The sequence below is a fragment of the Aulostomus chinensis genome, chromosome 6 (genome assembly GCF_037954235.1).
Source record: "Aulostomus chinensis isolate RoL2024-O1b breed Wild chromosome 6, RoL_Achi_v1.0, whole genome shotgun sequence".
Taxonomy (NCBI): Eukaryota; Metazoa; Chordata; class Actinopteri; order Syngnathiformes; family Aulostomidae; genus Aulostomus; species Aulostomus chinensis.
In genome coordinates this window covers 12,985,077-13,009,945 of record NC_141325.1, presented here as the reverse complement: position 1 = coordinate 13,009,945, position 24,869 = coordinate 12,985,077, and the positions used below count along the sequence as shown (strand labels likewise).

Genomic DNA, 24,869 nt, shown 5'->3' with positions numbered 1-24,869 from the left:
GACAACAGCTCCCCCTTGTGGTTCAGAGGATTTTTTGGCCAGGTGTCACTAGACTTCCACTGGGTTCAAAGGTCAAGAGCCAATAATCCTCTGTTGATCAGAAGAGAAGAGAAGAGAAGAGAAGAGAAGAGAAGAGAAGAGAAGAGAAGAGAAGAGAAGAGAAGAGAAGAGAAGAGAACTCACTATTGTACATCTTCAATAATTCATAGTTCAATAGTTGCCTAATGACACTATATTGATTCAAATTTATTTTATTTAACCTTTGTTAGATCAGGGTCTCTGTCACTAGGGTGACCTCGCCAACAGGTCAGCAGCACATGTCCTAAGAAGAGACAGTACAAAAAGGGCAGGAGCAGTAACACAACAATCAAACAGCAATTTAAGATTTTAAAAACACAGGCTCAGTTCAATGGTTTCTCGCTGTCTGTCCCTCAGGATAGAAGTGAAAGCTCCAAGAGGAATAACTTCAGAGTCTCGGTTCAGTCTGTAGCGTATTCCATGCCAAGGGGGCAGCAACCCTGAAAGGCTACGCAAGGCGTAGCAGCTGCTTGTTCTCTGCTATAAAGCACACCAATAAGGTGGAATCAAGCACAAAAGAGCCTTGTAAATCAGGGTCAGCCAATGTGCGTATCTGTGTGCACTCAGAGGCAAGTTTGATCTCATATACAATTCACCTGTGTGGGTGAGACGAGCACAGCCAGTGACAAATCTCAATGCCAAATGAAAAACAGTGTCCAAGGACTTGAGACATTTGGATGACACACTGAAATAAAGCATAGACAAGGATGGGCAAGAAGGTTGCTGGCACTAATTTCTTTCTGACCCTGAGAGAGAGGAAGGTTCTATTCCTGAGAAAGAACCCAAGTTTCACCTAAAGTCTAGTGACCAGACTATTAATATAGGCTTTAAATGAAAGCTCCTGATCTAAAATAAAGGAGTTAAGGGTATGTTCACGCTCGCCAGACTAGCATCTGTCAGTTCGGGTTCAGCAACTCAAACAGGGATCCAGCAGAAATAAAAAGATCAGACCAGATTGAGTAATTGAAGAACTTGGCGGGTCATTAGTTGTCACATGATTTGAAAAAGATTTATGACTTGGCAAAATTTTTCAATCTTTTATGGATTCATTGAAGTGACTAAGCACTCCTAATAAGGGAAGTACATTTATTTCGTAACTGGCAAAAACTGAGCCAGCCTACCTCTGTCTTTGTTTTTCCGAGCCCTGGTCCAAGCAATATCGCTCTCTTTGAGGAGGTTTCCAATTTCAGAGGAAAATCAGGGATTATTTCGGCCCTTTACCCTAAATTTTCGAATAGGCGCATGTTAATTGACTATACATCGGAATTCATCATAAAAGTGTATATACATATATATATATATATATACATATATATATATATATATATATATATATATATATATATATATATATATATATATATATATATATATATATGTTAGTATCATATATGTGACATCAGGTTCAGTCACTTCGTACAAAAACAGTCAGACACTTCCTCCAAAGTGCTATATCTTAATTTCATACTTTGGTAAATTGAAAAGCTTTTTTTTTCACTTTTACTTTCAAAAGAAATTGAAGCGGTTAACTGTTTTTTTAATCTTACTCAAATCGTTGAACTCCTTATCAAAATTAAGAATGTGAATTTTGCCATCACTGCTGATTCCAACCCTTAGATCCTCATCTCTGTTCATCGGCCCAGAGTGGAACAATGGATTCTCTGTTCCATTCTACTCCCACCTGCCCACCCCCCACCCCCATTGTTTGTTCCAGCATGATCTGTTGAACCAGAAGGGAGGAAAAATAAACGATGGAGAGGGAGAGAGAACAACACAGAGTCTGCAGGTTTTCCAGTTTTCAGAGGCTTAATCAGACGCAGCGTTTATTGCACAAGCTTCATGAAGACACACACTAACTTGATACAACGATATCATCTTCTGGTGTGTCAGCAGGGGTAACGAGCGTCTTGCTCTCCCAAATACAGACAAGAAAGACAACAATGATGAACATAAATTTAACTGAATCCACCATTATTTAATACAATCATTTCAGTAATACACACACGTCACTAGTGATGACCGAGCCTCTAATAGATTGTTTTATGACACAAGAAGGAATTAACAGGTTAAGTCAGTTAATAACAGATAAAGGCACATGAGTGAAACCATTTCAGAGAATTCAAACCCTGAATAAAACATGGCACCAAAACAGAACAGCATTTAAAAGTGTATTCTGAGGAGATTATGTAGATCATGTAGCTAAGAGGAGACTCAAAGATAAAAATAAAAGCTGGTGGACAGCAACGAGCCATGTGCATCTGCAGTATTGGGTATTATGAAAAATAAGACACAGGAAATAAAGGAGGCTCCATTTGCCAAACTCTCTAGATCGAAATGATCAATACAACGTGAGGATGGGATGTCCTGTGGGCAGAATGCTAGCTTTAGGATGGAATGCTCATTGTGGATATTATTCACTAACAATTTGCAGCAGATGTTTACAGGACTGTTAACACAAAAATATTTTAATGTACTGTGGGCTCAATTTTTAATAAATCAAAATCTGGGAGAATAATTTGTGGGGGACATTCTGAAGATGCATTCCAGCAAGTTAGTTGTCAGTTTAAGAAAACAAATTGGAAGACAGACAGATTCAAAGTCTTACAGTTTTGGAAACAAAACAAAGAGAAAAGCTTGGGATGACATTTTGTCGCACCTGCAACTTGTTACAGATTTTCATATTTGGACAGTTGCTGGACTTCCATGAGCCAGTTGAGGAAATTAGACGCAAAATTTCGGTTCAAGTTCATGCTTGGAAACACGGATTTCCATGAAAGAAAGAAGAAGAAAATCACATATAAGGCTTCCCTCTAAAAGACAGTTGAAAATGTAAACAGAAGATAAACAATCATCCAGTGATGGGAATCTGGAGTTATGATATGACCTGATGAACTACATCGACTCATCGAACGAGAAAAGAGGTTAGTTGTCTGCATGACTGCGTGATCTCTGGTACATCCGACTGAAATACAACGATAGAGTATATTCTCTAAATCTGATAACAATTTTACACTCGGACCTGATCACAAGAAAAAACCTTGACAGAAGCGGCACAAGTCAACAGCAAATGTCTACCATGCAGACACATAACATTCACTTCCGATAAACACAGTGATAAAGTAAGTCACAATATGCATCATCATAAAAGTTGCTCCTCTTTTATAATCGTCAGGCTACTTTTATATATTCTTAACACACTCGCATGAATAAAAGTTGTGGCTTTTGGCACAGGAATAAAATATATCAAATTTCACAATAAAATTCTAAGTAAAATAAATTATCATCTACCCTGTATAAAAATAACCAGTACATTATACATGTAAAATAACTATATTAAAGGCTTACTGCAGTTTATATGACTATAAACTGCAAACTGCTGCAGTCTGGCTCATCTGGCTTTAAATCGTATGAGGCACATGAAACAGAGAGCAACTCAAGATAACCCAGGACGACACCGAATACTGTCAGTAAAACAGCAGTGAAAGACAAAATGAATATTATTCCCCAAAATTGCTTTCTTACCATGTAAGTTTACACAGAGAGAGAACAGATAAGGTGAAAAGCTGGGAAATAGGCCAGTGAAAATGTTCCAACAGCAGTCAAGCTGTTGTAGAAATTTTGTTTCCATAAAGGGAATCTATATCTCTAGAATGTCGCAAATGTTTTTGCTGTTATTTGGCTCTGTTTTAATCTCAGTTTGTGAAACGATGTCAAGTGTCTCTGCAAATACTCCAACACTGTCTGTGAGTTCTCCGTCACAATCTAAGTTTGATGACTCGTGGCTACGCTACGTTACGTTGAAAGAAAAGGTCGACTAAACTCTGATCTGTGTCTGAGGAAAGAGAAGGAGGAAGCTGCTGTCGTCTCCGTGCATCCAGCGGCTCACTCCGTCTTCCAGACTCTATTGAGAACCTTCACCACTTCCTCATAGATGATGAAAACTATGGCCACATCCAGACACACGCGGCCCAGCCGAGGAACCGTACCCTTGTAGAACCTACAGATGGACAGAGTGGAATCGCTCAGCGTAGTTGCATATCAGTGAAATAAAATAAGCAGACAACATTACGACCAAAATAAGAATAAATGTAAAAGGCTTTTCTGAAGGTAAAAGGGTGCATTTATTTTCCAGTATTCATGTTTAGTATTCCTGTAGATAAAACGCATACGTGTCACTTTTACAGCTAAAAAAACATCGGGAGTGTAAAAAGTAAAAAAGACCCACTCCGCTTGGCCTGTGTTTCGCAACCACATACCTGCCTGGTGTATTTCAAGGGTAAGAAAGAACCAGGGCCAACAAATGTTTCCCATGCTTTGTTACTGCATAACTTCTAAGATTAAAGTGCAGTGAGATAAATTTTAAAAAAAAGGAAATCTGCTGTAAAGCCAGCAGTAAAACTTAAGCCAAAATAAATTAAACAAAACATTGTAAAGGTTTACTCACGCTGCCAAGCCCTCGTATCGCAGGATCTTAACAGCACAGTCCAGGGTGCTTTTATATTTATGTGCTTCTAGACCCTTTGGAAAAAAACAAAAATCCCTGTTACTCTTCATCAAAGATTGTAGGCGTTAATATTCCGAAGGCTAGAACAGTCTTATTTAAATGGGTAGAAACAGCTACCTGCATCCTGGTCTTGATGACATCTAGTGGGGTGTTTCCAAACACACTGGCTGCTCCTGCTACGGCTCCAAAGACTCCAGTCAACAAAGGATTGATGGCTTTATTGGGGTCGTCACCTGGTGAAAAAAAAAAAAAGAAGCATCAGCAACAACTGTTAACAGTCAGTTGATGCTTCCATACAAAATCTGCCTCGACTTTAACAGCCAACCAAGCTAAGCTGCTGCGGAGTCCATGTGTAAGGCATATTTATTTTTATGCGCACACACACACACACACACACACACACACACACACACACACACACACACACACACACACACACATATATATCTTAAGAAGGCTACTGACCTTTGTACCAGTTCTTTAGAGAGGTCATCACAAAGAACCGAATGGCCTGATTAGAGCCTTGTTTGAGGACGGTGGCAGTGAGGCCCTGGTAGGTCCCTCGCAAACCTGTTCAAGAGAAACAGAGGAGAAAACTTGAGGACACTTTAAGAAAACTTTAGGGCATAACTTCATCCAAGAAGTGCATTTTGTCTTTCATGTAGTTTTTCACAGTAATAACAAAGTTTTTGTTTTCACCTCAAATCACAGAGTTTGTAGATTATTGACCATATGGCTGGATGGACATGTTCTATACTATGCAATGCTCTTTTTTGTGTTTGTGCTGAAGCTGTTGTCGATAGTCAGTTACCAATTGCTTCAACCAAACTTTATGTGGCTGGATTTGTTTGCATTCTGGAGTCACAAAGAAATTACGTAGTTGGGAAAACACAAATTTGTGCACCCAAAACACCTACTTTTGAGTAACTGAATGGCAAATGGTGAAGTATCATTTAAAGAAGACATCAAAATTGCATTTGTAGAGTCTAAAGACGCTAAAGGAGACATTAAAAGTATATTTAGGGGACAATAAGGCTAAAAACAGAAGCATCGGAAAGCCACATTCAATGATAATGTTTCTGATTGTAAGTCCTCAGGTACATTCCAACTATTTACAGTAGCACTACTGTGTTTGACCAGTAGATGTCAGGCAAACTGTGTGACTAACAGCTGATTTTACCTTGAGCTCGGATGATCTCTCCCACTCCGTGGAAAAAGCCCTTGTATTTGGGGTTGGCTGAAGTCTGGTCATGAATGAATTTAACCTTGACAGATAGAAAAAGGAACAGGATGTTCCAATGCAGAATACAAAATACTGCTTTTCCACAAATAAATCAAATAGTTGACATGGTAGTCTAAATATATGTCTGGCTTTTATTTTTGGAAGACTTTCTAATTGAACTGATTTAACGAATTGCACTGATTTTACTCAAATGTCTCAAGTCTATCTGGTCTAACGGTTAAACAAACCTTATTAAGACTTTGTGTACAGAAAGTACCTTGACGGTTTCCATGGGACAAACCACCAACACCGCCTCCATCACCCCGGCTCCGAGGCCGCACAGCAAACCCCTGGTGCTGTCCAGTCGACCAGACGAGTCCTTTGCATGATTACTGAGGAACTCAAATACCCCAAACCTGAGGAGAAGACAAAAACAAAGGTGTATTTAAGAGAAATCTCAAGTAGGAATATTTGGTCATAGTTTTTTAATGTAACTTTAATTTCTTGGAAGACTAAGGTAGTTACGCTTTTTGGTTAAAGTGTAAAACATTTTACAGTACATATAATCAACTGATCACTCTTCTGTGCAGCCATTAAACACATTTCTCACGAAGATTGTCTTTGTTATTCCATATTGGGGGTGATATTTTAAAAATGTTTTCATTCGAATGAGCATGTTTACAAAAAGGCTAACATACGTAATTAAATGCTATCTTGTAAATCACTCCCGACTACCAGTAAGGTAGAAATAAAGCTGTGGCAAAACTCCAAAGCAATAAACTTAACTGGCCCTGCAATAAATCTTCCTTACGTGAGGATTACAGTGTTTCGTTGTTATTGAATCTGATGGAGAAGATGTTGATTCAATTGTTATAAATGAACACTGGATTACTGCACTGGATGGATGTCCCCATGACTACAGCGCTTGATGACAGACGAAAAAAAAAAACCCTTCCAACTTTTAGTGGAGACAAAGTGCAGAATGTTCCTCAAAGCTTGACGTTACTGTTCCGTGTTCGTCCCCATTTAACTGTAGTGAGATTTAGCAATGAACAGTGAGGGACCAGCTGCCATGGCAGTCCATCCAGACAGAAGGGGGTGCGGTTCATCTATCTGTGCAATGGCAGAAGATGTTCTGCCAGCAGGTCCTTTACAATAAAGGTTATTTATAGATGAAAGTGTATTGTGGGGAAGGGAGGATGCTGGCCAGTGCGTTTAGCAAAAGGAGCGAGGGAGGACAAGTGCTTCATCTTGATGAATGACGTGTTTTTCCTGTCTGATTTCTCTCAGTCTGCTCAACCAAATCATTTCTTATACTCAGCATAACCCCCCCCCCCCAACCCTGTCTTCATCTGGTTTTCTTACAGGTTGCAGGATTTTCTATTCCTCATTAACCTTCCACATCTGTTCGTTTCTCTCTCTCGTCACACATATTTGCTTAGAAAGATGGACTCCCCGCAATCAACTAAATCGCACTGTCAAGCACGAACCAACAACACATAACAATAAATCCACTCCTCTCCTCATGCGTTCTCCGACTACAAACTGCTTTTTAGTCTTTGGAGAGGCTCAAATAGGAGGAACACTTCCCTACAGCCAGCCCTAACCTTGTGAATGGAGGCTATTCATTAGATGATGCTGGAAAGATACACTGCTACATCTCAGCCAACCCCCCCCCCCCCCCCCACCACCACCACCACCACCACCACCACCACCACCCTCCCCGCTACCCATTTAACAAGCAGTCTAAACTTTACAGTTAGAAAATGACACTTCTATTCTGGCCAACGTCCACAGTCTGAGATGAGTCATTCTGGGAAGCCCAATCTTCATTAGAGGGTCTTTCTACAAGGTCAGTTCTGTGGTTGGGAGGAGGAGGTGAAGAGGAGAGGAAAAAATAGGAAAGAAATCAAGTAGGCAGGAGAAGGATGTAATTAGGGATGAAATGTTAAGGGGAGGGAAAAGGTCAAAAGCTCTTCCAACAGCAGACTGTATGGCACATGATGGTGTGCAGGCAATCAGTTGATGGGATGGGGGAGGGAAAGGAGGTTGGAGTGGGATACAGGAAGGGTGAGGATAAAAAAGATAGAGGATGTAAGAGAACTGAGGTGCTAATCACACTTAATTGTACCAATTGCAATGACTTTCCATCGCTCCATCCATTTTAAATTTTGAATCATTCACAGCAGGAGAATTCTATTGTATCTCAAAAACATATCTGATCTTTGTTTGGATGTTTTATGAGGTCAGATATGAAAAATGGGGAAAACTGGTCAAAAAGACTGTGGATAACAAAAAAAAAATGGAGATAAACAGAGAATAGGTTTGCACATAGTTATACTACCAATGAACAACTTTTATTCTCTTATGCAAGGTATTGTTTAAGGTGTGCATGGTTTATAGTCTCAAATTCATGTCAGCTAACACATTTTGCCATGGTAACACCCCGCCGCCGCCACCACACACACACACACACACACACACACACACACACACACACACACACACACACACACACACACACACACACACAGATTAATCAGCTGTAGTAGGAGCCACTATGACTAAGCAGTTTTCATGTGTCACACAGACTGGCCATCAAAGCTACAACTACCATCAGCTCCACTGACACATGTTTCAGGATCTTGAGAATCTGTTCAACGTATTAATTTAGTTCAGTTCATTCAGGGATCAAAAATGGGGCCAAGAGGACAAATGTCACATGAAAATGTCATCAAACATCAAAATTCTAACTTGGCTGTCATCAATCACATATAAGGTTGTGTTCTTACAAGACACTCGCCTGTCGCCTATGCTGCGTTCTCACTTTTCTCGTGTCACCAAATTCAAATTAGCTCCAAATCACTTTCAAAAATCAGACGAATGAGTTTCTTCCCTCCAGTAAAACAAAACTATGGGAGTCCACCAGTCTGTGACTGGGAGCAAGACGGATAAAGTACAGTTGGACATCAACCAACAGTTTGATGCTCTGGACATCAACATTCAGCAGCTCAAGAACCAGCTGAGCGTCGATTTGTATTTGGAGCAGATAAGCGCAGAGAAAAAGGCTGCTAAAGACAAATGTTTCGCCCTGGAAAAAGAACTGCGGCAACTTCGTAACCAGGCCCAACAGCACAGCACTTTAGAAGCGATGTGCAGGGCGATCAAAGACGGAAATGAGGCGTACGACTGCCGGAGTTTCGCTCTGCAGCGTGAGATTGAAGAATTTCAGAAAATGCTGATGGGAAAATCTGGGGACGACAAAGCTGAGAAGATGGATGTGGTGAGAGAAGCTGTGAGACAACAGCATGAGGAGCTTCAGAAGCAATCTGAGGTGAGGTAGATAAGATCCACACGAGGTACCGGCTTGTCCACTCATGCAAAGAGTCAAAAAGGTCACAATAGAGAAGCAAAAAATAAGTTTACAGGTAGAAGGGATGGCTGCACCAAAGGTCCAGAACAAATGTTGGGTCCCTGCGGAGAAGGATCCTCTGCAAAAAGATCTGAACTCTCTTGTTTGGGGAAAATTCAGAGAGGTACTCTTTCTTCTAAATCTGGATTAAATAGTTTGAATCAAAAATTTACTGATGCTTTCAAAAATTCTTTGTAAATACGCGTTACCTTGGGTTTGCTTTTTGTTGTTATTGTACTAACAATGTAATTTTAATATGTGAATATTCTACGTGAAGTACTGCGAGTCATCTGGCGCTTGGAAATGTAAACTTTTCTTACCTCAGTTCCTGCAGAAAATGTGCGCTTCAGTGAAGGACTTGATGCAAGAAAACATCACATCACTGTATGGAGTCAACAGAGACCTGACAGCAGAGGAGGAGGCTCTCAGCCAGAAGAACCGGGCACTTTACCAGGAAATCCAGCGCATCAGCAATCAAATCAAGAAGGAAAAGTCATTGCATAAATTGAATGACTCCATGAAAGCGGCCAATGCTCTCATGAGCCGTCAGAACCAGGTCCTGACGAAGGAACTCAAGGTGCTCAACGGGAAGTACAAGCGAGAGAGAGTCTTTGGAGATGAGTGCAGGGAGAGGTTCGACCACATGACGGCTCTAATGAGAGACAATGACAACATCCAGCAGCAGATCAGGGAGATGAACAGGCAGCTCCAGATTAGAGAACAAGAGAAGTACATGTATGAAGAACTGGAGGCCATGGTCAAAGTCCAGCAGGCGGAAAGTCAAGCCCTGGTCAGGATTCATACCTCCATCACCAAAGAGATTCACCGTGAAGAGGATTGGAAAAACAAGTACGAGGATTTGAAAAAGGAGACAGAAACCTTAAAGCGAAGAAACAACGAAATAACTCAACAGATTCAGGCTTCCATCCAGCAGGTCAACGGTCACAGTTTGTTTGAGGTGAACTACAATTTAGGTCTGATTGAGAAGAAAACTCTGACCAACTACAATAAGATCCTGAGGAAAAAGATAATGAAGGTCAAGGCGAAGCTGCTGAAGGAGGAAAAACTGATGATGAGGAACATCATGCTGATCAAAGAGAACAAAGCTTTGCTCCAGAAACATAAGGTTCTGAAATCTACATTTCAGGGGCGCAGCAAATTCCTGAGGGGCACCCCTGCACCTTTTGATAATTATAGCAACTTTTTGGACGAACCATAGCTACCTTCCGTTTTTTAAAATGTATTTATTTCTTTTGCGGCACAGAGTAGTTAGAGCTGTGTAATGTTCAGTACTTTTTAAAGCTGTTATTTGTTTTGCTGTCTAAGTGTACTAACTTAGACAGATTATTAATATGATTCTATTCGAAGGATTGGGGGTGATTCGGTTTGTTAACTCCTTCGGATTAAAGCTACAAGTCACAACAAGGCTACTTGAGCGACAATGACTCTCTAAACACTAAACTTTATGTGGAACTCAAAATATTAACTGTACCAAGTCTAATTCTATCAGATACTCACATTCAGTGTCAAATCAGAACATCCTTATTTTTCTATCTGATTAACTAGCATGACAGGATTCCTGAAGTTCTGGCAATGTGGCTTTTGGCTTTTTGGATTCTGACGTACTTTGGTTTTTAATTTCTGTGTGCCAACCCAAGAATTTCAGTGGCCCCAACTGGCCCTTCCTATACAAAGTTTGTGGAAACATCACTGCTTGGAGCAGGCATTGGAAATCAATATACCAAAATTTAACCGATCCAGACCTTAATTCTAAGATAACCTCACTGTGTTACTTAAAACATGTTCTGGTCCTACCTATGAAGAAAGTGCAAGTACACACACACACATATATATGCATACACACACATTTATATATTTGTCATATATATATATGCATACACACACACACACACACACATATATATGCATACACACATTTATATATTTGTCATATATATATATGCATACACACACACACACACATATATATACATATATATATAGTATGCATACACACACACACGAGACACCAGTCTTCCTCTCTGTTCTCCTATTGAGACGCTGCCTGCCTGAGTTTGAATGACATATTTGCTCCGCCCGACTGGACCCGTCTCACTATTGAACAGACAGGGTTCACCCTCCAGCATCTCTCTCTCTCTCACAACCACACACACATACTCACACAAACTCACATACACAAACAGATATCTGTGTGTCTGTGTGTTCATGGGTGCATGTGTGCGTGCATGTGTGTGTGTGTGTGTGTGTGTGTGTGGATGCATGGTAATGTGCACACTTGTCTGGAGGTAAATGTCATTGCTCTGAAAGAATAATGTAATCATACCGAGGAATAGTGTGGTATTTAAGCCTTGCATTGTGGGTAACGATAAGAATAATTCAAGGGTGTGAGTTTATGGTTTCAGGTAGACGATCCTAACAGCTGGTCTGCGTTGTCTTGGCTCTACTCTGACTTCTATGGAGCTCTAAAACATTAAATACAAATCTGCAAATCTGCAACACTTTATGTACATGTATCCACTCTATTTGGGCCTCTGCTTTAATATTTCTTTTGGAGTTGCATACCTGACAGCAGATTTGGGTATAGACCCATAGAGCAGCGAGCTGAGTCCTCTGTATAGTCCTCTAACACCATGGCTCTGTACTGTCTGTCTCACACAGTCACCTGGAGGAAAACAGACACACATTTAGTCATTTAAGGCATTCAGTAATTTCACATCACTAAAAAGCTACAGGGATCCTTCCTGTGGCTGGAGGGTAAATGGAAGATGTTCACAGGGCCGGCATCTGAATATCAGGATGATCCAGAGGATGGAACTCAACACAGGTAAACTTTTGCTTCTTTACATGTGGGATTTTCTACACATTTGTCATATTTTCATTAAAAATAGTGAGAATGAGAACATAGATGATAGCCTAGTTTTTCTCATCCCTGATTGGTTAAGTAGACCCACAAGTTGATCTCCCCAAACTTTGGTGCATGGCTTTGATATTGCTCCTGGTTCTTCATCCAGCAAACCAGCCAAATGCACAACTGAGCAGAAAAAGCATCTTGAGGTCTCATTAGAATGGTCTCCCAGCCTCAGAGCTGCAGCCAACAGGAACACATTCTGCCTGTGTGTGTGTATGTGTGTGTGTGCGAGTGTGTGTGTGTGCGCGCGCGCATGCGTGTGTGTATGTGCCTGTGCGCACTGGTCTGTTATAAGTCATATAAACAAACATGGTGACAGCCTGCCAGAATCCCTAATGTATCAGGGGATGATGGGTAATTGGATAATGAGCTCCTGAGAGGCTGAACAGTGAGGAACATACTCTAAAATCATACTCATTCTTAATAATATTAAATTTATTTGGTTGTGCAGGACAGCAACTTCTAATTGGAGTCAACAACATGCCAAACTTGTGTGCATTTGTTTAATTGCTTTCTGATGTTTTGTAGGTGTTGCGGAAAACCTGTCAGCAGCCTCCAAACTCATAAACATGACAATTATCATATTCACGTTGCATCTCTACATCGTTACAGGTGATTTTGCTTATTTTTCATAGTTCCAAGACAGAAAACTTACATTAAGGAACGTAGCATCATAACACCATCTCATGGATATCAGTAGATATTAGTATTTTTATATAAATACTGAGGGCAGCACGGTGGTGCAGTGTTAGCACTGTCGCCTCACATCAAGAAGGTTCCGGTTTCGAGTCCCGGCTCTGGCCAACCCAGCACGTGGTCTTTCTGTGTGGAGTCTACACCTTCTCCCTGTTCCTGTGTGGGTTCTCTCTGGTACTCCAGCTTCCTCCCACAGTCCAAAGACATCAAGAGGGGACGAGGCTGATTGATACTCTAAATTGACCGTAGGTGTGACTGTGAGTGTGAATGGTTGTCTGTCTCTATGTGTTGGCCCTGCGATGGACGTTAGAAAGTGGATGGATGGATGGATATAAATACTGTATATGGCAAACAGCCACATGGTTAATATTCATATTTAGCTTACCTCTCTTTTGTGCTAGTTATAGGATTTATTGCCTATTCTGAACAGTTCGGAAATGATTACATTTTTTGTCAAATTTAAAATGTTCACGTGTTTTTCAGTTTGTACAAAATGTGAACATAATTTAAACCTGCTTTTATCCAGGCATTATCAACATCACTCAATACCAGCAATCGGCTAAATCAGTTGTAAAATATCATTGAATCCGCAAAATAAACAATTTCATGCAACAACAGTTACATCAAGAGAAAACGCAGTTTTCATTGTGAGACACAAGGATCTCATGCTTTGATGACAGCTCCTCATTATACTAACTATACACCAAAACACGTTGAAGTGAGAAATCATTTATTTTGCTTGAGTAATTATTAAATGATTACTGACTGTTAAATATTGCTATTAATACTGAACAGGTAAATGTTTTCAGGAAAAGGGCTTTAGTCTCATTAGCAGCTTAGTTAACCTGATTGGCGTTTTCACCATCACCTTCTCAAAATGTGGCTTCTGTTATAAACTCAGTTCTACAATTCTGGACTCAGATTTATGAAAATAAAATAGTTAGCAGTTAAATAAAGTTAATAAAAGTTAACAGCTAATAACTAACTAGTTAATGAGGAAAAGAAGCTATCACTACGAGGAAATTCTGTAAATCTAGGTAATTTACACATCAGTTGAAAGAATTAGATGAAGTTATGAAGTGATGCAGCAGTCATCACTTTCGCCTGACATCAAGAAGGTTCCGGGTTCGAGCCTAGGCTAGAGCATGGGATCTTTCTGTGTGAGTCTGCATGTTCTCCCTGTTCCTGCGTGGGTTCTCTCTGGTACTCCAGCTTCCTCCCACAGTCCAAAGACATCAAGAGGGGACGAGGCTGATTGATACTCTAAATTGACTGTAGGTGTGACTGTGAGTGTGAATGGTTGTCTGTCTCTATGTGTTGGTCCTGGGATGGACTGGTGACCTGTCCAGGGTGAACCCTGCCTCTCGCCTGAAGGGAGGTGAGATAGGCTCCAGCCCCCCACCCCCACCCCACGACTCTTAACAGGATAAGTGGTAGAAAATGGATGGATAGAAAATAATGCATTAGGGTATTTTTAGGACCGTTTTTATTAACAGACATCAAGCATGACTGATTTTGGGAATAATTATCTTGAAAATTAATAAGACAACGGCATTCATCATTTTCTTGTCAAAGTTAAACTTGAAACTGTAAAAGACGTGATACAGTGGTGAAAAATACATCTTTGTGAGCTCAAGACAACTGCTTTTGAGTACTTGAAAGGCAAAATCTCCTGTTCTGGGGGAAAAAATCACTTTGACAAACTCACCGATTCCTCTGTATTTGGGAGGGTTGGCCTTCTCATCCAGCTGTAACTGGGTCTTGACATATTCTGTTGGAAAGGTGATGCAAATCTCTATGCCACCAGCGATTCCACCTGGAAATACATAAATCACAGAGATGTTAATTTATGTAAAGAACAATGGCTGTAAGCAAAGACAAATTAAAGCGTGACTTCCAGGAACACAAACATGTCTTCCCACTGGTCGTGCTTCTGATATTATTGATTAGACTTAGCATAGCACATCTGCCCGGCTGCAGCCTTAGCGAGCTTGACTCAGTGCCACGTCTCTGCTAAATTACAAGAAGGTGCCATTACGTCATGGATCATTACAGCGACTCCACAAATGGCCTCCCTCCATAAACACTGAGAGCTCTGCTGCCGAGGAAGGAAGAGTAACGAGCTGGGTGAAGATGAATCAAGTGTTTCTACCAGCTACACAGAAAACCCTGCTGTCTGAGGAAAGGACAGTCAACCAGAGGCCTGTGTAAGGAAATTCATCTGCCTGTCCAGTGGGCGAGGTTTCATATTATACGTTTCGTTTTTGACTGCAAAAAAGTATAAACGTGAGGACCAGCTAGATTCAATGAGATGAGGACAAAAAAAACAAGGATAACCGACAATGCTGAAGAGTGATGAGGGAGCGAGGATGTAGGGAAGGCTGACATTAATTCAATTACAGAGCCTGCAGGGAGGGGCTCCATTACTCAGGCCAAGACCCTCCATTAACTCAATGACACACACAAGCACACACACATCACTCCCGGTAGAGGCCGTAGACAAAAGCCCATAAACACAACCGTGAACAGACAAAGAAATTCCCCAAATCCTTGTTAACTAAGAAGAATATGTTGTCCTTGTGCCAACTCAAGAGGCAACTGACCAAGAGACAACAACAGACCAATGAAAGGGAAGTCAAAACACACAAAAATTTGTCAGTCCACAGAGAGAGAGGTGGTTGCGCATTTCCGGCTTCTCACCTATTGACTTGCTTTTTGTACAAATGTGGGGGGAAAAGAAAGGAAAACTTGACCAAGGAAAATAAAGCTAAACATGACTGCTGGTTAGATGATCCAACAGGCATCAGTAACCCTACACCGATAAGAACTAAATGCTTTCAGAGCAGCGAAGCCCCTTTATATCTTCATCCTGAGAGTGCCTCCTCTCCTGTGCGTGCCTCCTCAATGTCAAACAAAATAAGATCAAGAATGCTATCTCTCAGATTCGTTTTTTTTCATCATGTCCATCATTAACATGTATTTATGTTTTAAATGTCACGATTATTGACAATACTGATGACAACCCCACACACTGAAACTCAAAGCACACATGCACTCAAAGCATGTTGTCTTCCTGAATACATTTAGTGTTTATTGTTTACTCCGGGGTCTCAGTCTATACCAATGCTGTTGTGTTACATAGTTTTGGTACATGAAATCAACTTAATTCTAACGGTTCTTCTCTTCAATCCTGTCTTGTCGGATCTAAATCTCAATCACATCTTCTGTGGGGGGGCTAATCAAATTTAAGTGAAATCAATAAGCTAAAACGCTTTTACTTAATAAACTCATTTGTTGTCTCTCCATATCATTGGAAATACTACATTGACAATTTTTGCACTTTAAATCTATTTTCCATCCAGTCTTACAGCAAAACATGTCACAGTGTGATTTTTAAGTATCCAAGAATGTATATTTTCTATTAATTTTTCATTTTATATCACAAAAGTTTGATTTATTGACTGTTGTGACTATTCACTACCATCAATTATATTCAACTAACTCAGAACTGTGAGTGCCAGGGACTGAGTTGAATCATGGTTTTCATGTGATCTCACCCCCCCACCCCACCCCACACACACACACACACGCACACACACACATATGCTGTTATTCTTCTAATCCCGGTGATGGTGGAAAGCGTGGCCTGGCGAGACACCACTGGGATCACATGAGCTTCACAGCGCTCCATTCCAGTCCTGTTGATCTGGGCTCAGTGGGGCAGTGTGTCTCAGGGAAGAAGAAACAATAAACCTCATTCATGCGTTTCCAGGCCAGACAACACTGACGCAGAAGAAAACCAAGCAGCCGCCTCTCTGAAGCAAGTACAGCACATACGATCAATCTTAAAACACGCCGGCTTTTTCTGTTTCCAGTTCATTTTGCAGCCAATATTCACACAAGACAGCCTAAATGAGCTGCCAGACGTGGGTCACATGAGCAACATGGCCATTAATCTTTATCTTCGCTGGCTCGCTCTCCTCTCCTGCTTCTAATTTTTCTCTCAGCGGTACCTTCCTGCCTCGCTCCTCAACCCTCCACCCACCCCCCTTCCACGCGTGTCATAAAATCAATACATCCACATAGACCCTTGACACTTACTATTACACGAAAAAAGAAATTGAAATGGCATTGAAGTCATGTTCAGACATGAAAAACACAGCCTAATACAAAACAACCGCCTCGGCTTGAAACTTCCACATCAGCTAAATAAATCAGACACAGGTTGATGAACTGCAACGGTAGCACACGCTCAGTCTCACTGCTCTCCCTCCCTCTTCGCCCTGTATACTTCGGTGTTTGGCCCCTGCAAGTACAGAGATTAATCCACAACACTGCTATCATGGTCTAGACTAGTGGTTCTCATCCTGGGGTTCTGGATCCACTCAAGGGGTCACCAAATGATTGCGTGGAAAGACAAAAACAAAGACCTTTAGACTGGTCTTTAGATTCTTCCTGGAGTTAAAGTGACATCATTTGTCTTGATGTAGATTTTTTTTCGAGCGCGTGAAAGAACGCCTTATTTCCACATACAAATATCACACAGAGATATTTTGCGATAAGTCGTTCGGTCTCAAAAATGTCAAGAAAATTTGAAACATGAATTTTGAATACCCCTATAACAGGTTCAAATGGCTATCCAAACAAAAGCCCAATTTTGATATCAATATCAAGAATATTCATTTTCACTCTGCTGTAACATTAAATTTATTGCAATACTTCAATCAAAAAGTGTATTTTGCATTTCAAGTAACCACCAAAAGGTGTCTGGAGATCGCAACGTTGTGTTTTCACCGCAGCATCATCCTTTTAGCTACGGAATGCGGAAAGAACCCCACGTCTTCTGCTCAAGAATTCACTAAAAGGGTCTTTTTTTAAAGCGGTACGTGTTGAAATAAGTGTATTTTACATTAATGTATGCTCAGTAAGCTACTGACACTTCCATTTGCAGTAAAAACAAACAGACTTCAACACTTCTAGTGAACCGTGAATGAGCACAGAGTTTTTTTCAGCAGAATGCTCCAGCTGGTCACGCTGGGCACTACCATTACCTAGTTGGTTTGCTTTTTTGGCGCAAATCAAAGTGTTTGTGGATTACTGTGAATAGATTAAGTCAAAATAAACTTTCTTCATGAAGTGTCGCTTCATAAAGATACTTTCAGCAACTAAAGATAAACAAACTCTCACATTCCAGCTCTGTTCGGAAAATACTTTTGGTTACACGGCATATTAATCAACACACACAGGTATGAATGCAAACTGCACACAAACACGAGGCCGCAGCCACTTCTTTTCTAATTACGAAGCACAGATGACACCAGGTGAGCCGCCAGCTGACAGGGAGGAACAGTTTCTGAAGTCCTGTTCTGCTGTCTTCAGCGACTCTAATGAGCATCCAACACATCTGGAACCGACACTCCAGCAAGGCTTCAGAGTGGCAGCTCCTAAACTTTTTAAGCTAAATTTCCTTTGAAGTGGTGCTGCACATACTGCAATTATTGTGCACTATAAGGAGATTGTGATATATGGTGATGAACAAAAGGTATGTAAATGTTACCTAAACGCAAGTGGCTCTGCTTGCTCGGGTGATCAAAAAAAAAAAAAAAAACGCACTTAAAATACTGATGATTAAACTAACAGAAACAATACAAAAATGAACATTTGTGCAATTCTGTTTTCAAAATATTTCCTTATATTAAATATAGAAATATACTTTTTTTTTAAATGTAAAGCCATTTCTGCAACATTTTTTGTAGTATTGCCCAAAATAATATTGTGTGTGTGTGTGTGTGTGTGTGTGTGTGTGTGTGTGTGAATATCTTTATTCTCATATTTGCCAACACTTGGGCCTGCTATCTTATCAAGTTGCTTTTTCCTCAGTTCTGCTGCTGTTTCGAGCCCTAACATGAACGTATATTTTATTCTCAGTGTATCCACTGATTCAGACAGTAGAACTCAAAACAATCCAAAGTGTGCATCTGTGTGTGTGTGTGTGTGTGTGTGTGTATCAACGCTCCACGGTGTATCTGCTTATATGACAGTACATTAACATGCAGTTTTACAGCACAATCCATTCATTATTAATCCAAATATTCCTTATTTAGATTATCGTCCCTCACTTCAAACTCTCAGGAGGGATGAGAATATCTCCGTTATTGTGTCCATCACTTCAGTCCAAATGAAGTCATGTATATGTATCCTATTACCACTGCCATAATATTTGTTTGCCTCAAGAAAAAAGATGAAAAGAATTATTCATCTGATGTCTGGCCTTTAAGGCTTCCTCTGTCCTGAACAGCACTCCCCAATGCTACACTGGTTCTTAATTACTATAGAATACAGGATGGTGATTAATTTTACATGGAAACTGTTTCATCCACTTTCAAGCCTGCAGCGTGAGCATTGTGCAAAGATTTCCATAAACAGGACAACTACATTCAGCTTTTTTTTTTTCCCTCACTGTGTATACACAAGGCTGTTGGCATTGATTGGCACTGCTTGGGTCGATTATTAGCCTATCAGTTTTCAGTTCATTTTACTACTTACTGACCAAAAATGTGTTGTAGACATGTTGCAATTATCCAAATATGAGCATGTTAATATGGTTTATTGAGATGGAGCATCCAGCTGAATTCACAAGCTACACTGTGTAAATTTTAAAGTAATGCTTCACACAAAAAGTGCCTTACAAGTTCTTACTAAGTACTTTTTTCCCTCCATTTCCCTGCATCACTTCTCTGTGATTCTGGGACGCAGGAATAGCCAGCCACATACATCTGACTCAAACCCAATAGCGCACGAGGGCTGACACTAGCAAAAGCCTCCAGAAACAGCCTTTTACAACACCTCAAGTGAGTTGTATGGTGTAAACCACATTTTCTTTATCTGGCTTTATGCCCATGAATCCTAAAATACTTTGATTTGGGCCTCTGGGAACAAGCACGGAAAACCTCTAGCAAGTCAGCTCAACTGAATGTGCAAGCTAGTAAAACTGGGTTGGTTTTGGTTTATTTGTTTTTAGCTCAAATCAAAGTATTTGTGAATTATTGAGTACACAGCTTGATTAAGATGCAGATTATACTGGACAATGAAACTTCAGTGTTTGTACATTGATATTTTTTGTCAGTATTGCTGACTATTTTTGTTGCTGTAGAAGCTGTTAGCCATCAGTGATAATTAGCTTGAAGGTAATTACACATGGCCGGCTCTTTCTGCATTTTGGGGTCACGAAGAAATAACGCAGGCAGGGAAAAACATCTTCAACACCTATTTGGGACTACTACTGTACAAAAACATTTTAAGGATGAAGTACAGCTTTAAGCCACTTAAAACCAAAAAGGTTTTACTGCAATGAACCCACAAAAAAATCATTGTTCTGTAGCTTTACGGGATCTTCTAGCAGTTCTTTGGTTTTATTTTGTGTTTTCAAGCCCACAACCCGACTGATTTATTTTATAATGCTCATAAAGCATCACCAGAAGCAACAGGCAGCTGCTTCCACTTTTAAAATGGTCTAATGGCACTGAACATATTGGAACATTTAGCTACTAAATAATTCGCTTTTTTTGGTTTGTTTTCAGAGACGTTAACGGGGACCAAAACAACTTCATTGCTCTTTGTAAGAAGCTTGTCAGGGATTCTAGAGGAATGTGAGTTCACAACCATCTTTCATCTCTTGAAAAGTACCAACAAGTCATTAACTTCATAATAAATGACCATGCTGTGACTACATAACTATGAATGAAAAATGATGAGAGTGAACTATTCACGGAGAAAGATCACCGCTGTTCAGCAAGTCTCCGCTAAGATTTACATGACAGTTGGAGGAAATCAAATACCTCAGCTGTTCTCAGAGTGTAGTCGTTCAGTGTATAACACTGAGATTAAAAAATGCAAAACAATCAATGTGGTTAATTCATGAACCTCTACGAAATCAGGCTCTTACTTGTGCTAGTTTCTGTGCTGCTGGAGTCTATAGAAGTTGACATTTAGATGACAAGCTGTTATAGAGGAGTGGGGCTGGTTGTGCTTGGGGTCTGTTGAGGGGAGTGGACTGAGTTACGCAGACTTTGACGCAAAGGAAAAAGCGGCATGAGCGTAGAGTTTGACGGGCCCTCCGAGCCTGAGAGGAGACAGCTACTCAAAAAAAAAACAACACTGGCTGCCCTGAGGGTGGAGAGATCAAGGCGGAGGGAAAAAAGCAAAGGGAGGAGGAGGAAAAGTGGCACATAAACAAGGTTGTTTCATTTGACATCCCAATCTATCATAAAATCAAGATATAACAGACTTTCTCCCCATCGCTGAGCTTGACTGAGCAGAGGGCCTGGACAGCATCTGAACACTCAGCAACCACACAACCCATTCAGGCCACTCTCTCTGCCGCAGGCCTGATGTCTTTCCATGTCTCAGCTTCAGTCATCACTAGTAGCTGTTGAGAGGAGACTTGAACTAACCAATAGGAGCAGAAAGAGCTCACAGACCTCTTTAGAAATCCTGCACCCCTCCTTTCTAACCGCTCTCCATTTGACTCTAGTGCATTAAGCTCTGACCTTCTACTTCTTGCTTTGTCTACTTTGAGCCTTCAGGCATGTGTGAGTGACTCTCTCCCTTCGCATGCTCACCATAACAGAGAAATCTAAAGTACTACAAGAGGCTTCAATTAGACTTCTGATCCACCACAAGGATTTTTTTTCCCTGTTAACTATCAGTAGTTTTGGGGGATGATATCTCAGGTCAGACGCAAACTACGCATAGTGTTACATTTCGATACACCAAGAAGACAGAGCGATGCTTTTTTTGACAGTGAGGCCTGAGGGAGTCAAGAGTCAAGAAAGAGAGGATTCAGTCGTGCTGCCGTTGCAAAACTGGACAGGCAGGCTTGAGACGTGCTAAACTACAGTCAGGGTGCAACACGTACGGGGCCGAATCCGGTCAATCAGGCAGCTGAGGACTGATTGGGGGGAGGGGAAAGCTCTCTCAACGTGGCCACATTTCCATTTCTCAAGGACTGATAGGGAGTGATACCAGCAGACAGTGGAGGAGGGGGTTTTCATTCGCTCTTGCTACCAACCCCTTTTAAATATATCACGATAAAATCATCTTGTGACCCACGTATGTTATGGCGGCCACATTTAATGTGCTCTGTTAGGGTTAGGTCAGTGTACAACTGTGCCACTTTGTAATATTTACACAATTTGCCCATTTCATTGTCGATACAATGTGACATATATACTAATAGACCCAGGTGGTACACAAGTAGGTTGTTCTTTCAGTGCTATTTTGAATTTTACAGTAAATTCTGTAGATTATCCCAGTCTGTATCGTACCTTACCATATGGCAATATATTGCGGTAAAATCGTATCGTGAAAATAAACTTCACTGAGAACTTAATAATTGGAAGTTACCCCTAACATCTTTATCTGAATCTTCTGTTAAAAAAAAAAAAGGGAAAAAAAGCTTATACTTGTTGGCCTCACCGATATATTGTTGGGGCTCTAGAATTAGTCACTGCCAAAATATTAGTTTTACATCTATTTTATCATTTACAACTGCATTCATATGAAGATATGACGGAGGTGCGACTGCCTCGGATAAAATCAAAAGCTTGATGCACATTCAACCAATAACACACCCCTAACAACATTAAATACCATTTCCTGTTTTATTCACTTCACTTGGCATTTACATGCAAACTCTTCATTTTCAATCATCTATCAAATAGAATTTTTCCAGAACGTTAAAATATTCAACATGTTGAAACCAAGGCTGAAATCAACGGCGTGCTGCCTGATAGCAGCATGTTGCCACAGTAGCAGAATCAAGTGCCACTCAAATCAGCTGGAACTGCTGCACCCTGATCATCAGCCCACGAGGGGGTCCAAGGTTTGGGTGGACACGGCACCACAAGAGGGGGGCAGGAGTTTCTGAATGTTAGCGAGGGATAAATGAATACACAAGTCAATCAACTGATTTGTCAAAATGTTGACTTGAATGTTGCTGTCTTTTCTAGTCCTCTTTTACGTAGAAATACCAAACCTTTGCTGGTTAATTTGGTCTCAAATAAATGTAAAATGTTTGATCAGGGATTTGGGTGGTTGGCACTAATCTATGACAAACATTCATCAATATTCATAGGGTTTGTAATCTTTTTTGACAGATTGATCAATCAGTCAAGATGAATCATTGACGGACTGGATCATTGATTGGTGCCACCACTGCACTCTAACAGCAGAACCACACACAGATCCGGCACAAAACCTGAAAACAAAGCACGCTCTTTCATTTGTCACCACATGGATTTTACCGCTAAATCTGGGAGTTAGTGAGACCTTCTCAGCTCCTCTGTCCAAATCTAACATTGAACTTTGACCTCAACATTAAAGATGTTTTTGTTGTTGTTGTTTTAGAAGCTTCAGCTACCCGGGAGCTCTTGTGTAGCGTCTCAGGAGCGGGGGTCCTCTCTACAGCTGCACGAATGCTTCTACTCTAATAGCATTAGATAAAGTGCACCTGACAGGGGTGATCTTTAGATTAGAGACCACATCACTGCATCAGGTAAGATCTGACCATGCTTGGATGCCTGAAGGACAGAAAACCGCTTCCACCTTCCTTACTGAGCTCTCGCCATCACCATCCTGAATACAAGTGAAATAAATACCTTTGTTTATATTTTATGCACTTTTAATAATATAATGCAAACAACGATGACGATAATACATTTCAAGAAGGAAAAACTACAGTTGTCGGAATCAGAATGAAAGCTGGAAGGAAGCGCAGCAAGTGTCACTGGGGTCAGTTTAATTCAGCGCTTGTGGTTTTCATTGGTGTGATATGTAAAAACTCTAATAAAGAACATGATTATGCAAATTACTCTCTTCAGAGAGGCTATTTGTTCAATACGTTTCAATTAATCAGGGTTGACATAATATTATAAACCAGTAGAGCTCAACTGCATCAAATTAGCCAATAAAAAAATGTAAAAACACAAAAATTGGACATTATAATCCTGCTGGTGGATTATAATGATAATTGAGCTTTACTGTAGCTCATAATTTGAGGTGTGAGACTGTTTCCTCCTGTATCTGTGGCAGAGAAGAAGCGAGCTGACTTCAATATTGTAACTCGTGATGCGTCAACAGGAAGTTTTCCCCGGCTGCGTGCCTTCGTGGTATTCACTGTTTACTACATTTATTCAGCGCACCAAAAAAACCCAAACAAAAACAAGCTTATTTCGAGTGTTTGAGACACTAATACATCGTTTTCTCACCCTCGTCTATGCAACTTCTCCGTAACGCAAAGCATGATAAACTTACCTGCCAGAATCGCCTTTCCTGGGTGAGTTAATTTCGCTTTCCCCGCCGGAGCCGCTGCCGCCAGACACCTCGGTCTGTAGAAAGGGCTGATAAATGTGTTTTTACGCTCCATGAGAAGAAAAATAAATTTTAAAAAAGGGGGAAAAAAGCTTCAAGTCCAGTGAGATTTATGTTTAAGTAGTCAACTGGAGCGCGTTAACGCATGGGCGGCTGGTGCGCTTTCCTGGATGCAGGTGACGCGTTCTGAGACTCCGGCGGATCCTGCTGCTGACAGTAGGCGGACACTTAGGCTGTCAAGGAAGTTGGGATTGTCTTTAGCCAATACCTGTTATTTGTAACCATGGTAACACTGTATCACGACATTAGTACGTAAGAGAAAAGCAACCCGGAAGCGAGGAGGCGCAAATAAATCTGAATCATCAGCGTGGCACTTTATGGATTCCTTCTGAATCGAGTGGATTTATGAAACCAGTGATCCAGTTGAAATTGTAGGTAGTAGTCCACAGTGGGTGGGTGGGGGGGCTTATATGTGGTCGTCCTTGTCTACAATAGCAGAAAAGGGCGTGGCAGCTTCCCCCTTCCTCAATGTTTTAACATTGCGAAGGAATTAAAACTCATCCCCCTGTTGCAAAAGCTAACCACCAGATGGTTAATCATTACCCAGGCTGCAGGCTGTGTGTACCGGGTCGAAACAGCTCGACCACACCCTTCCCAA

The 24,869-nt window shown here is 40.8% G+C and overlaps 2 protein-coding genes across 2 annotated transcripts; one reads left to right on the top strand and one right to left on the bottom strand.

Annotated features, from left to right (window-relative positions):
• Positions 1 to 2,032: 2,032 nt before the first annotated feature.
• On the bottom strand, positions 2,033 to 24,621 carry LOC147260151 (tricarboxylate transport protein B, mitochondrial). Its single transcript, XM_086205361.1, has 9 exons — positions 24,155 to 24,621; positions 14,550 to 14,657; positions 11,800 to 11,899; positions 6,082 to 6,220; positions 5,763 to 5,847; positions 5,048 to 5,152; positions 4,700 to 4,815; positions 4,523 to 4,596; positions 2,033 to 4,075 (listed from the first exon to the last, which is right to left on the bottom strand). The coding sequence occupies exons 1-9, from the start codon at positions 24,264 to 24,266 to the stop codon at positions 3,961 to 3,963; spliced, it is 954 nt and encodes a 317-aa protein (XP_086061487.1). The 5' UTR covers positions 24,267 to 24,621; the 3' UTR covers positions 2,033 to 3,960.
• LOC147260152 (uncharacterized) lies at positions 8,617 to 10,953 on the top strand. The gene is made up of 2 exons (XM_086205360.1): positions 8,617 to 9,138; positions 9,542 to 10,953. The coding sequence occupies exons 1-2, from the start codon at positions 8,719 to 8,721 to the stop codon at positions 10,433 to 10,435; spliced, it is 1,314 nt and encodes a 437-aa protein (XP_086061486.1). The 5' UTR covers positions 8,617 to 8,718; the 3' UTR covers positions 10,436 to 10,953.
• Positions 24,622 to 24,869: the final 248 nt, after the last annotated feature.